General features: G+C 35.0%; 1 protein-coding gene across 3 annotated transcripts in view; it reads right to left on the reverse strand.

The window, feature by feature from the left end:
- Nucleotides 1-15,445, reverse strand: part of LOC144217841 (ras-associated and pleckstrin homology domains-containing protein 1) — a 99,145-nt gene that overhangs the window by 19,869 nt on the left and 63,831 nt on the right. For 2 of the 3 annotated variants that reach the window (XM_077747562.1, XM_077747561.1), the window contains 3 exons: nt 3,688-3,765; nt 3,104-3,263; nt 575-696 (listed from right to left, as the gene is read on the reverse strand). In XM_077747562.1, coding sequence (XP_077603688.1) covers nt 575-696; nt 3,104-3,263; nt 3,688-3,765 — 360 coding nt within the window. Of the gene's footprint in view, nt 1-574; nt 697-3,103; nt 3,264-3,687; nt 3,766-12,954; nt 13,030-15,445 lie in introns of all 3 variants that reach the window. The other variant, XM_077747563.1, reaches the window with a different exon arrangement.

Here is a 15,445-nt window from a genome sequence, read left to right on the forward strand (position 1 = left end):
ATAGTAGAGTTTTCTCTTACCTACTGATTTTTATAAAATATTTGTGTACTAGCAAGTATTAACTCAAACATTCTGAAATAAGCAAAGATAATTAAGCAAATAAATTAAGGTAACTTACAATAAAAAGTGGAATCATTTTATAATCAAGGTTATTGAGATTTTTCAAAAAGTCAAAAATAAAGTGTCAACTGGATAAATGGAGGAAGTAGAGAACTTAAATACGAAAGTACTTTTCTATTATAGATGAGAAGCTCACCAAATAAATGAGTTCAACAGCTCTGGATTACAAAGAGCAGAAACCTGGTATCTCCCTGGAGTTCCTTCTACTGCCCCAAGGGCCCACCCCATCTGGCTCTGTGAGACTGGTAACCTCTTTGAGGCCTGACACTGGGGACCCAGCAGACTTTCCACTTCAGTAGTGAATACTCCCATGGGGTTTTGCAACCAAAATGCTCCAACCAGGTGGCTGTCAGTTGTTTTTGTTTTTTTTTTTAACTTTATTAACTTAAAAGTAATAGAATAATGTAAGATGAACATTTAGAAATCACGATTTCTGGAAGTTATTCAGTCTCACCTGTGGGTTTTTGAAAAGTGCATATTTTTCTATACGTTCCATAAATATGAGCTTGTTTTGGCTATCTCTTGTCCAATTAAGAAGATTTTCAACCAAGTTTTCATGGTCTTCAAAGATTCTCTCTGTCCAAAGACAAAATATCAATACTTTGTTAGTATTCATCAGACCTGCATCAAAGATATACAACCTTGTGAAGTAATTCAGAGCAGAACCACAGAATTTTACCTAACATTATGCCCCCTGACCCTTGGAGATTGTCTGGGTCTTCCCTCTGTTTTCAAATAAGGAAACATGCCCAGTGGTGTTAATTGATTTCAGCAAAGTCACACAGATGCTACATGGAAGAATTGGGACTAAAATCTAGGTCTTGACTTTTATGTCTTTCTCAAGCCTTCAACCTTTCCCGTCCCACCCTTGAAAAAACAAAAACAAAACACCCCCCAGCATATTAGTTGGATTTTATAAATTATTATATTAAGGATTTCCAATAGTATTTAGTTCTTATCATTTTAAAAATTTCCAAGATGATTTCTTCTTTGGTCTACTGGTTTTATTTTACATTTAAATTTTTAAATGTATTTTCTAATTTCCAAATTCGGAATCAAAGAACATGTCTTATATATTGAACCCATATTCAAAGAACACATCCTAGATATGGATTTTTTGAAGTTTCCTGTCAGGTGCTTAGGGATTGACATTTGAATCCATTTTTGGAAATATTCCATTTCTGCTTGAAAAGAATGTATATTGTCCTGTTAACAGTGTTCTACATATGTCTCTTAGACCAAATTTATTTTTCAAATCTCCTATATCCTTTTTTGTCTGTTTGATTATACTGATCACTGAAGAGATTCTTAGGTGATAAAGTTCTACCACAAAGACTGGGTTGTGGATTTCTCCTTGTAGTTAACTTTTGCTTTCTACATTGTAATGCCATTATAACATTTAGAATGATTACATATTCCTGGTGAAGATGTGTGGTTTCCTTTCCTAGTGATGCATTTTGCTTAGTCTATTTTGTCTGATCTTAACATAGTTATCTTTCTTTTAGTGAGTATCTTCCACATTCCTTTTACTTTCAATCTTTCTGTGTCTTTAGGTAATAGGTCTTTTGCAAACAGGTGCATTTTGTATTTTGTTTATTCATCCTTTTTTTTTTTTTAATTTTTTTAATGTTTTATTTATCTCTAGGAGNCCACCCAGGCGCCCCTGTTTATTCATCCTTAATAACCTTTATTGTTTAATCAAATAATTGACATTTCTTATAATTTCTTTTCACCATTTTATTTTGGGTACTTAGTAGTCCCTTGTTTTATTTATTCAACAAATACCGAGTGATCCAATACTATGTTTGAAGCACTGTGCCATATATGATTAAGTAATAGTTTCCTAACACTGTAACCAATTGTAATAGAGAAATATTACATATATGGGTCTTTAACCTATAGCCATGGATATATTCTAAAAAATAGCATCCAAACATTTTCTGTGTACCATGAATGCCTAATCTATAAACTTAAACTTTTCTAATTCTGTAAGAATAGTTATGAGCATTATTAGAATATATTTTATACATGTTAATAAACTAATAACTATGGTTTAGTTTGGAGGAGATGTATGTGGGTTCTGAGACAAAGGAATACTTAAACTTTTATTTCTCTGCAAACTGCTATGAAATATTTAAAGATATAAGAAGTAGTAAGAGCAATGCAAATACTTTTTAAAATAAAATAGAAAGTTGAAATTGATTACTGATTCAATAATACCTAATAAAGTAATAATTGCTAGGTTGCTATAATCACACATTATAAAAAGAAAACTTTAAGAGTCAATGATGGCATTAAAAATGAGGAACTTTTAAAATTAGAAACCACCACACTAAATTACAAATCATAGAACACTAAGATTTAGTTCATTTAGGTAAAAATAAAAAAGACGTGCTTTATGATTTCCCTAAAAGCCAAATGCTGGTCTAAAGAATTCAGAACAGGGGCACTTGGGTGGCTCAGTCAGTTATGCATCAGACTTTGGCTCAGCTCATGATCTCATGGTTTGTGGATTCTAGCTCCCAGCCTGGAGCCTGCTTCTGTTTCTGTGTTTCCCTCTCCGTCTGCCCCTCCCCCACTCACATTCTCCCTCTCCCTCTCTTTCTCAAAAATAAACATTTAAAAAAAAGAAAGAAAGAACAAGATGTGTTTTAAATAAAATAAGGAATTCAGAACAAATGTGAATAAATATAACAATTTTTAGCAAGTGTATCTATCTATGCAGTAACTTGAAGGGAAAACATATTTTGTTACTTAAAAAAAGAAAAGCTGTTTTAGCCATAAGATTTGAGGTGAACAGGGAATGATATTGTATTCAAAGAAATCTCAAAACACTTGATGGAAAAAAAAGGTAGTGTATAAAAGCCAAAGTTATATACAGAAAAAAAATACATATAGATGTCTCAAAGTGTTTTTTGTTAACATGAAAACTGTTAGAATTACATAGAAATGAAAAAGTAAGAAAAGCAATTATATTACTAACCCATCTGTAATTCAGAGATGGTTTCTACAAGTGACCAGTCTAAACTATAACCGCAGTGGGACTTGTCCATTAGGTTGTCCAGCACTTGCCTCACCGTCTGCCTCTCATCCACCATCATTGTTTTAGAACTGTCGTCAGACATATGAACTCTGATCACCAACTATAACAGATAAAAAGGAAATTAAATACAAACCAAAAATAGGCATTCTAGAAATTTCTTCCAATATCAAGCAATGTTCTGTAATGTTCTTAAATATATAAATTAAAACACAAATAATGACTTTATTATGCAAGAAACTTTAAAATTAGGTATCAAATAACCTACCTAAACAAATTTAAAGCATTTTAAAAATTATAATAAAGGTAAGATTATCATAAAAGTATTGTGTTTTAGTTTTTTAGGAGAATTTAAAACAAAGTTATTTCTTTATAATACATCTTATCTCCAAAAATACATGTGAAAAAATATTAGGAAGAAGTACCCCTCTCTCTCTCCATACCTTAGAAGTATGTTATATAAGCAAGGCAATTCTTTATCAATCTGATTTTAAAAATCCCAAACCAGGAAAACGCCCAAATATCACCTTTTTCACTTGAGCCTCTTTAATTTTCTCCAGGGCAACTCTGATCTTCTCAGCTTTCAATTTTGCTGCCTGTTCTTCCTGTGAACACAAAGCACTTCAGATATACTAATGCTAAAATAATGAGAATTTCTGAAACTTTTTTTTATCTTAAGGATGTTTGTCAGCATTGAATTTCAGTAAGAATATAACTTGAGCCACTTATATAGAGCACATTTAAAAAATAACCCTGTTCACTAAGTGAAAACAGACATATTACACAGAATATTTTTAAGATGAAGACTTGAAGATCTATTATAAGACCAGATTCTACCTTTTAGAGAAAAAGAAATCTGTGGTATAGTAAATCTGTCCGTCTGAAGCAGAAAAACTTTAGGTTCTGGGGTAGGAGAAACAGGAATGTATAACAAGCTATGTGTGGATCTGCCAGTTTGTCACACCTACACAATCCCTCAACTCTGAATTAACGCTCACCTCTGAAGTCTGGGCAATCTTTTGCATACTAATGTTTTGTTCTGTTACACTGAAAATGTATCTTCATTATAAATAGCAAAAAAACAGTATTGATTTATTTCTTCGCAATGACATAAAAATCCCTAATAAAAAAGATAGGTATGTTCTCATTAATATACCAATATAGATAGAGAAGGATGCATTATACTCTAGGCTTAATTCTGCCTGAAAAATATACAATATAATCAGTGTCTTATGTCAATAAGACAAACTCAAATTTGTTTCTATTAATTCAGTGATGAAATTTTTAAAATTTCAAATATAATTTCAAATATAATTTTCCAAATATCTAATTTCTAGCAACTTAAATTTATAAAATTTAGACTATAAGTAGTAATAAAATTATCAAGAATTATAACTATAGTTACACAATTTAATTTTTCCTAAAATAACACAGTACTGCAATTCTGGTACTTACTTGTACTTTCCAGCAATAAGCCATTGTACACTGTAGCCTTAATCTCCAGTTGAGAAAAACTCATGTAAGTAAATCTTTACTTACAAAAGATTACTTTCTAAGCTCTTGGTTACTCTGGAAAATATCTAATAAAAATATACACTGACATCTTACACATTTCTGTATTTAATATAAGACTTAAAACAAAAGAAAAACATGGTTGTATCAGCCAACTTTACCTGCTCTGGATTATGATTAAAAAAATACAATCCATGTGTTATTCACAAAAAAGCTAAAGCTTCCAGAGTCAAAAACAAAAACGAACTTCAATTCATTTATAAGATATATTATTCCCTGTTCTCCTAAATTCTGTTGGCTTTCTTGTTTCTGAACTGTTCTCTTTCCATTTCACACTCTAAGCTATCTTCCCTCATTTCAAGGTTAAATAGTTACTACTCTGTAGAACAGAGAAGAAAACAGTGGTTAGAGAAGACACTGGGCTCCTTTGCCAGAAACTGGATCCTTTTCAAAGAAAGGAGCCAGTGAATTAACATAATAACCAAGGCGTGGAAACACTACCTTGTAAACCCAATTAGACAGGGAACAAAGAACTTTAACAATGGAGGGCGTAAGATAAGACTTGATTTTTAGACTATTCTAGGTATATTCATTTGATGAAAGGATTAAATCATTATAGCCCCCTTTATGCAAATAAACAACATAAAATATGTTGCCTGTATATTTTACAGCAAGTTTTTCTTTTCAATGCAGGCTACACACAGTGAGAAAACTATACTACTGTCATTAAAACTCAGTTTCTAGAATTCTGTGTCTTAGAGAAACAAATCATTATTAAATTACCAAACCGTGTTTGGTACACACTACTCTAGAAAGGAATTTTGAATACTAGCATTTCCAGTGGTTTTTATGAAGTCAGTTATTTGACACTTTTTTTTGGAAGAGGAAAGACGGATGCAGGAGTGTTATAAATGTTTTCTCAATGGGATAATGATCTTATGTTCCTCATGGCTCATTTCCCACATCTTTGTAGTAGTATGAATGGCTGTTACAGAGAAGAAAAATTTATCAAGGCATATTTTCAAGTTTTACTTCATGTCTCTAAAAAGCATATTTAAATCTCAAAGTCTGTGAGGGAAGACTGATATGCAAAATCAATGCTTTGTGTATATGGAATATAAACATGAACTTCTAAAAGGCCAAATTCTTTTATAATATTATAATTATTCTGCAGAAGTTAAAAATATTGTTCCCAAAGCCAAAAAACATTTTTAAAAGAAAAAGAATATTCAAGAAGATAAGACAAGCCACAGACTAGGAAAAAATATTTGCAAAATATTTATCAGACCTATATGATAAAGGACTATTTATCTAAAACAAAGAACTCTTTTTTTTTTAATTTTTATTATTTTTTAATATTTTTATTTATTTCTAGGAGAGAGAGGGAGAGACAGCGTGATCAGGGGAGGGTCAGAGAGAGAGGGAGTCACAGACTGAAACAGGCTCCAGGCTCTGAGGTGGCAGTCAGCACAGAGCATGACGCGGGGCTCGAACCCACGAACCATGAGATCATGACCCAAGCGAAAGTCGGACGCTCAACCGACTAAGCCACCCAGGCGCCCCAAAACAAAGAACTCTTAAAACTCAAGAAAATGAACAACCCAATGAAAAAAATGGGTAAAAGACACAGACGGACAATTCACCAAAGAGGATACACAGATGGTTAAAAAGCCTATGAAAAGATGCTCAATATCATATGTCATTAGGGAACTGCAAATTAAAACGAGATACCACTACACAACCTATTAAAATGGCTCAAATCTAAAACACGTGAAAACATCAAATGCTGGTAAAGTTGTGGATCAACAGGAACTCACATACATCGTTGATGGGAATGCAAAATGGTAACAGCCACTTTGGAAGATAGTTTGGTGTTTTTTTATAAAACTAGACATGTTCTCACAATATGATCCAGTAATCATGCTCCTTAATATTTACCCAAATAAGGTGAAATTTACCTCCACCCAAAAATCTGCACACAGATGTTTATAGCAGCATTATTTGTAAATTTGCTAAAACTTGGAAGCAACCCAGATATCCTTCAGTAGGTGAATGGATAAAACTGTGTTACATCCAGACAATGGAATATTACTCAGTGCTAAAAAAAAAAAAAAAAAAGCCATGAAAAGACATCGAGGAAACTTGAATGCATATTACTAAGCGAAAGAAGCCATGGGGTGCCTAGGTGGCTCAGTTGGTTAAGCGTCCAACTTAGGCTCAGGTCATGATCTCACGGTTCGTGGGTTCGAGCCCTGTGTTGGGCTCTGTGCTGACAGCTAGTTCAGAGCCTGAAGCCTGTTTTCCGATTCTGTATCTCCCTGTCTCTCTGACCCTCCCCTGCTCACGCTTGTCTCTATCTCTCAAAAATAAATAAAACATTTTTTAAAAATTAAAAAAAGAACACAACCAGTGCTACCTTTTGAAGCACTGATATAAAGTCACTCAATTTTAAGATTAGTTTAAACACAGTTTTTCCACAGGCTAACAGGAGAAATGACACACTACAAGAAAGGATTAATGAAACAAGAGATACAGTGCAACCATTTAACATATATTAAACCACTTAGATTTCCTAGCCATCAATAAGAAGCCACCTTTATGTAAAGCACCTAGGTGGGGCTATTTAAAAAAATGTTAATGTTTATTCACTTTTGAGAGAGACAGAGTGTGAGTGGGGGACAGGCAGAGAGAGAGGGAGACATAGAGTCTGAAGCAGGCTCCAGGCTCTGAACTGTCAGCACAGAGCCTGATGCAGGGCTCAAACTCATGAATCATAAGATCATGTGACCTGAGCAGAAATCAGACGCTTAACCTACTGAGCCACCCAGGCACCCTAAGTGGGACTATTTTAACATACAAATTCAGCCCTTCCACTTGCTCAAAATACTACTCTTGATCTGTTTTAAAACTATTTTCAAATGCAAATTTAAGAGGTAAATGCTTAATTTCCACCTAGGCCAATTTTAGTTTATTCTTCTCCAATTTATTAACAAGGATAATCCTTGCTAGAAGCTTTTTGAGAAACAATTGATCAAGATGCCTCTTACTTTTAGAGTCTGAATATCATCACTGGAGCAAAACTGAAAATAAAAATATTTATATCAAATTGCAAGAGCATCAGATTTTATGCTTCTTATGGATAACCTCTTCCTCAGAAAGCTTGATTTTTACCCACATTACCATGTAATGTAGTAAAGATATGGTTTTGACCCTAACAACCTAGAAGAGGAAGAAACTGTTTTAAAGAGCATACAGTATACAATAAAGATCAATAAATCTTTGTTGATACGTTTAGATTATATAGTAATAAGACATGGTAGTTTATAAAGGCAATGCAAGTCTGTGTTCAATGTCTGCAACACAACTTCAATACAAAGAACAAAGCTTTATTCATCTATGTTCTCTTCTTTTTGTTAATGCAGAAACCCGCAGGTCTTACTTAAGCCTTCTCTGCCCCTTATCTTTTGACTATACCTTTCTTCATGTTGTTTGTCCCACCGCCATCCTAAACATAAGTAAAAGGTGTCTCACACATATAACAACTTCTTCTACCCTGTCTCTTAAGAGAGCAAAAGACAACCCATTTTCTACCTGAAAAACTCCTGTGTGGCTATCAATAACCATCAAATGCCAAGCCTCTTCAAATTTACATAAAGAACAAAAACTCAGTGAAGATCTTCAGATTAAATGAAAGCCAATGCTGTGGTTACAAAGTGCTGAAGCATTCTCTTTAGTGTAAAAATTAGAATACTCACAGAAAGAGTGACAGTTGCTAAGAGATGGTCAATGAATTCCTTCAACTAAGAAATTATTAGGGCTTTGATGGTTCAGAACAAATCCAATTGAAATTAAGGGGCTAAAAAGTGGTTAACAGTTTCTTTGGGATCTAATTTCACATTTTACAAAAAGTTATGTAAATTTAAAAAGATCCAAAGGAAACCTGGAGTGGTAAATAGTTCACTGTCCATGAAATGTTCTACCCTTTAATACTTAGAACTAAAATAATAATAGTTATAACTAGTTTATTTCCTTGAAGAAATCAGGACATTTAACATTAACTGAACACCTACAACTTGCCTCACACTATGAGGCATTGTTACACATGGGTCTCATTTAACTCTCAATTATGCAAGGCCATTATCATGATTATATCCATTATACTGATTAATTAAGGCCCAGAAAGACTAATCTTTCTATGATCATACAAGTAGTTAACCATATGACTAACTACTTGCTCTCTCCACTATAATGTCATAGTTCCTTTTTTTCTTAAGGGTTATAGCACAAACTTACGGGAAAGCAGTAAATAAAAACTGCTTGTCAAAAATAAAAGTCTTGGGGTGCCTGGGTGGCTTAGTCAGTTAAGCGTCCGACTTTCGCTTAGGTCAGGATCTCGCGGTTTGTGGGTTCAAGCCCTGCGTCGGGCTCTGTGCTGACTGCCAGCTCAGAGCCTGGAGCCTGTTTCAGAGTCTGTATCTCCCTCTCTCTCTGACCCTCCCCTGCTCACGCTCTCTCTCTCTCCTAGAAATAAATAAAAATATTAAAAAACAAAACAAAAACAAAAATAAAAGTCTTACAGTAATATAACAGCACTTTTGTAACTTCTCTGAAGAAAATGGTGGTTAACATTATAATAGTCCTCAGAAGTCACTAAAGGACCTTTGTGTTATATGACAGATGTTTGTTGAGACTATGCAGGCTTGGATCTGAGTGCAGGGGAGAGTTCCTGCTCTCAGGGAGCTTACATTTAATAAGAGATAAGATAATAAAGAAACATAGGATAAGTCAGTCAGGAATATGTCCTTTGGAAAAAAAGAAAGCAGGGTAAGGGAGTAAAGAGTGACAAAAACACATTGTTAGATGAGGAGGTCAAGGAAAGCATTTGGAAAGCATAGTACCCAGAGTTTTAAAGGCATCAGATCAACAATGTGTCCTTTGCCCACTGCTCCATTTATGGCAAAATTGTTCTGTGCTGGCACTAATGCCATTCTTAGAAGAAGCTGGTTGGTACTGTTTTTGCGGAGGTTCCCTGCTCAGAACTGTATTTAGGATAGTTCATTAATAGCAGCATAGGGACAACTGGATTTACAATGGAAAAAATAAATAATAAAACAAAACACTACCTTTGCTGCCTTGGCCTAAGCACAGGGCTACTATGTTCATTCTACTGTGTACTAATCACTGGGTGTCACAATGTCCTAGTTTGGAAAAGTGCATATGAGAGGTAGGTCATAACTGGGGCATGATGCTTTTTGGGTAAAGGGAAACAGGTGGCCACAAAGGTGGCATGCAAGAGGTATAAATTCATTTTAATTTCAAAACAGCCAAATGTTCTGGTATTGAGGGCACTGACATTGAGAAGCTCCTGCAGCGTGGGTTATCTGGGAATTTCTACCACTTCCCTGACTCCATGCCCCATGTGTTTAGGTTCTATGCTAGTAAGTCACATTCCTGCTCAAATATCTTGTTGTATATAAGCAGGGACAAAACTGGAGCCAGATGTTGGTTATATACACCAGCAGTTCCAACACCTGGGTAATGGGAGAAGAAGAGATAATCCAGGGAGAGATGGCTCTGATGCTGTAGTTGGGATCACTGTCTCTTGGGCAGAGGAAGATGAGAAGTTACTGACTGGGTAACTCTCCCTGTGGTAGGACCTTTGTATTGTTCACTGCCAAGTCTCCAGCGCTGTGAACATAGCAGGTATACAGCATATGTCTGTTGAATGGATGAAGTTATTCTCTTCAACAGTTTGCCACTACATTTAGAAAAAAATAGAAACTCCTTAGCATGCCGTGAATAACCTGGTTCCTGCCCACTTCTCCAAACCCAAGTCAAGACACTCCTATCTTCATTCAACTACTGTGGCTTCAGCAACATAGCTTTTTTTTCAGCTTCTCAAACCCGTCTAATTCTTCTCCCTGAGCCTATCTATACAGAACACTAACCTTCACCCTCAAGTTCTTCTTTTCATCCTTTAATCTTCAGGTTAAATGTTACCCCGTTAGAAGGGTCTTTTCTGATCTTACCATCTAAAAGAAATGTACCCCTCATATTCTCTCCAGCATTCTCTATTGTTTCACTTTTTTTCCTCCATAGTATTTAACATGATTTAGGATTTGTTTACACTTGCTTATTAATTTTTTTTATCTATTTTCCTAAGCAGACTGTGAACTCTTCAGAGTAGGGGGATATGTCCATTTTATACAGTTATATCCCAGCCCCTAGCATAGTACCTAACTTAACAAATATTTGTTCAATAAACAAACAACAGAAATGGTAAAATGTTACATCTGAGTGCAGAGTACAAAATGGACTGGGGGAAAAAAAGGCAAGAATGAAGAGACCAGTGTGGTAGCCTGATAAGAGGTAGGAGCCTATTTTAGGGCGGTAGCAATGGGAATAAAATGGATGGGTGAGCCTAATCCTGCAAATTCTTCTTTGGAACTTTAAGATAATAACAGAGAAGAAAGGCACTATTATCGATGGTGTCGAGGACTCACACCTGGGTAACCAGGACAGTGGCAGCATTCTGTATAGAAACAGAAATGTCACAAGAAGGACATAAACTGTGAGGCCCTAGGGTAAGTGTGAGTAAGGAAGCTAGAGATCTGTGGAAGTGGAGGTACTGGAAAAATGCTGGTAGTCTCTAAGAAATGCTTGATAGCCATCTGGAAATATGTTGCTCTCAGGTAGAGATGTCATTTAGAACAGAGATCCTAGTTGAAGCTATGAGTGTAGATTCTGGGGAGAGAGAGAGTAAACAGAGTAGGAGCTGAGGACAGGAAAAAAACTTTGATATGGTTATAAAGTATAACATGGCTATTATCTGCTTAGAATTCTACATTTTCCTATTGTAAGCTGCTTCGACCCCATTCCTAGGTCACTTTATTTTTATTTATTTCTAGGAGAGAGAGAGAGAGAGAGACAGCATGAGCAGGGGAGGGTCAGAGAGAGGGAGTCACAGACTGAAACAGGCTCCAGGCTCTGAGCTGGCAGTTAGCACAGAGCCCGACGTGGGGCTCAAACCCACGAACCGCGAGATCATGACCTAAGCGAAAGTCGGACGCTTAACCGACTAAGCCACCCAGGCGCCTCATCCTAGGTCACTTTAAAGAGAAACTCAAGCAAGAGAGAGGATTTCACCGCTGACTCGTGGGCCTTTGAGCTGCTCTTCAGAGAAATTTTAATTTTAGCCTTATTATCCTCTTTCACAATACTTTTTTTTATACAAGAGAGTTTATTTAAAAAAAAATTTTTAATGTTTTGTTATTGAGATAGAAACAGAGCACGAGTGGGGGAGGGGCAGAGAGAGAGGGAGACACAGAATCCAAAGCAGGTTCCAGGCTCTGAGTTGTCAGCACAGAGCCGGATGCAGGGCTTGAGCCCACAAACCATGAGATCAAGACCCGAGCCGAAGCTGGATGCTTAACCGACTGAGCCACCCAGGCACCCCTTAATACATTTTTTTAAAAAAAAAACCTTCAGGCACAATAACTTAGACACATTACCCATAATCACCATACATATTCCAAAGAAACTGTAACCAAGTCTGACACTCTTGAATTTAACATTTAAATAAGATAATGAAATAAAAACATGACTTGAAAAGAGGTAAAAATCTATTCAGCTTCCCTATTCTGTTAATCCTTAGTTAATAAAGACAGTGGCTAAAGGATTTTAAGTTGATATAAAATATCAACCCAGTGAACATCCAGCTGGACTGATTCAAACCATTCTGAGGGCAGAGAATTGAGAAATTAAAATTGCAGCCCTTTCTTCCAATCTGATTAAACTAATGCAAATTAAAGTAAGATTGTTTATATAAATAAATGCTTTAATTAATAAGGTGTTTATAATACAAACAAGAATTAGAAAACAAAATTTGTTAAAGAAACTCAGAGTATGGATAACCACTAGTAAGAAAAGTTAAAGCAATGTTTTTAGGCTTTAAAATGAAATAAAATGTTAAACTAGAAAACGTGTGACATACTTAGGAGATGGTCAGGTCATTTACAAAAGTTAAAACTTAGTGAAAAATTACAGAAAATATTTTCTACTCAATATTTTCTGGTATTGAAAGCAGAATATTAAGTCATTAGATCTTAAGTCATTAAGATCAGTAAATAATTACCTTCAGTAAGGGAAAAACTACTAACAACAAAAGTGCTGAAATAAGAAAGTACAACCTGAGAAATCTGAGAGCACAATCAAAACTAGAAATTATATTCTACCTAAAAGACAATAAATATTTACATGCAGGTGGAAAGAAGAAGTATCACCTTGGTCAGCAAATGAGAAGGTTTTCCTGCAATGTTTCTCAGAAGAAGGGAGGTTTCCCTGTCCAGATAGGAGTGCTTGTGCAGAAAAAGAGAGAAAAACAAAAAAGGCAACAGAAGTCAGCGGAGGTTTTATGTGTTTAAAATATAAAGTAGACAAAGAATGATTCTCTACCATTAATCTCATGTCTCTTTCCTACAGTGAAATGTGTCCATAAGAAAACTTGGGGAAAAAAAAGAAGATGAAAAGGATGGGGAGGCAGACACCATCTATACCAGTAGGCATGCTCTAGCAGACTCCTGGTGGCCCCTCACTCCTGAGAAAATGGACCATGCACTGCACAGACCACAGAGCCAGTTTGTCTTCTAGGGCAATGTTTGTGAGTGCTGGGCACATGGCACAGATAAGTAGGTGTTGAAGACCAATGACTAAAAATATTCCTTCCTCTTATTAAAGCCTAAAGACCTGTATAGCTTTAGGTAGTATATTCTCATGAAAACAGAACAAGTCTGTATCATTTCAAAAACTCTGCAAGTATTTCTGATCAATTCAACGATAGCCACACCAAGAGAAAAATGTCCATAAATGTTTTGCCTAGTGAATATCACTAGGGTATCTTATTAATTCACTCATTATACCAGTACTAATAGGACTATATTGCATAGTACAGGACTTACATAGCCAACAAATGACATGAACAAAATATTAAGTATAGTTCCTTTAAACTAATTCAAGCATTTAATATATTTTCAAAAGAATGATTTGTGAATAACAAAGTCCCTAACTATCCTTTTCCCCCTTAATAACTTTTTAGTAACATGTTCAAGGTAAGTTTATACAATTGTTTAAACTCACAGAGTATAAATTATAGCTGTTTCCATATATATGTAATTCAAACTTCCCTGTCCCTAAAGAGTTCTGAATTAGAATTTATTTTTTAAAGCTATGTAGTTACTAACCACCATTTAAAATAATACACTGGCACAGCTGAGTGGAGTTACAGAAAATATTCTATGATGTTACATTTTATAAATCTAACTGTATATGAAGTTATTCTTGAGAAAAAAATTCTTTGGAAAGAAATTTAAGTAAACTAGAGTAGCACCCATTCTCAGAAAGCTGTCACATATAATAAAACATACTACTTCTAAGACTAAGTTAATGTTCTATTAAGATTAATCTTCTATTAATTCTAATCTTAATTCTATTCCAAAATTAGAAACACTGTTCCAGAAAACAATATTAACTAATCTTTGCTCAATCTATACTACATTGAGTTGAATTTGCTATATAGTATTTGTCTATATATAATTTTTTGCTTTAATACAAAATGAACCTTGTAAGTATACCTGCCCCTTTCACCCACTCCTGCAAAAAAACAAAGAAAAAAAACTAAGGTTAAAAAAAAAGGAACATATTAAGATTAGCACCCACAGGATCAAACAATAACAAGAACAGAGACAATTATTTCTAGGTTCTCATTTACCTTAAATGGTCTAATCCTCCTAAAGGAATAGGTTAGTTGGTTTATCCATAAAGACGCAAGGCAAGAGAAATTTCTAAAAACTCAATTTAATTAATTGTTGAGGTTAACAACCCACTAAGACCAAGGAGATAACTGGGAAGGACAATTAAAAAGAGCAACTATAACGTTCACTGCTCTTACATTCATTTTTTGCTACTCACATGTAATGGGAACAATTTTTTTTTATTTTTAAAAAAATCATTTATTTATTCATTGATTCATTCATTGATTCATTTATTTGAGAGAGAGAGAGAGAGAGAGAGATACCACACATGCGAGGAGAGGGGAGAAGGGCAGAGGGTGAGAGAAAGACTCCCAAGCAGGTTCCAGGTTCAGCACAGAGTCTGACATGGGGCTCGATCCCATGACCCTGGGATCATGATCTGAGATGAAATCAAAAGTCAGATGCTCAACCAGTTAAGCCACCCCTGGTGTCCCTGGAAACAAATGTATTCTTACACAATATGTAAAATACACAGAAACCTATTTCTTAAAACCTTACTCTTATTTCCTTTATCTTAAAGATTACTTTTTCAGAAAAAGATTCCCCAAGTTGAATATCAATATTCAGGTAATTATATTTCAAATTTTTAAAAAATAGATCTGCTTCATGCCTTCAAAATGAACTATTATTTGTGAATATAATTCCAGACATTAAATTCGAGTTTAAACTTAAAAATCATACAGGATTTACTCAATTAGCTTTCAAAAGCAAATCATCTCAAGACTTTAAATCACTAAAAAAGAAACCTGTGATCTAGTCATTGAGAAACAATGATATCTAACTGTATTTGTTTAAAGAACTTGTAAATAGAAGTTATCCATTTAAAAATATTAAAAGGTTTGGGGCGCCTGGGTGGCTTAGTCGGTTAAGCGTCCGACTTTCGCTTAGGTCATGTACTCGCGGTTCGTGGGTTCGAGCCCCGCGTCGGGCTCTGTGCTGACTGCCAGCTCAGAGCCTGGAGCCT

This window comes from Crocuta crocuta, unplaced genomic scaffold, assembly GCF_008692635.1.
Source record: "Crocuta crocuta isolate KB4526 unplaced genomic scaffold, BGI_CrCroc_1.0 scaffold159, whole genome shotgun sequence".
In the NCBI taxonomy this organism is placed as follows: Eukaryota; Metazoa; Chordata; class Mammalia; order Carnivora; family Hyaenidae; genus Crocuta; species Crocuta crocuta.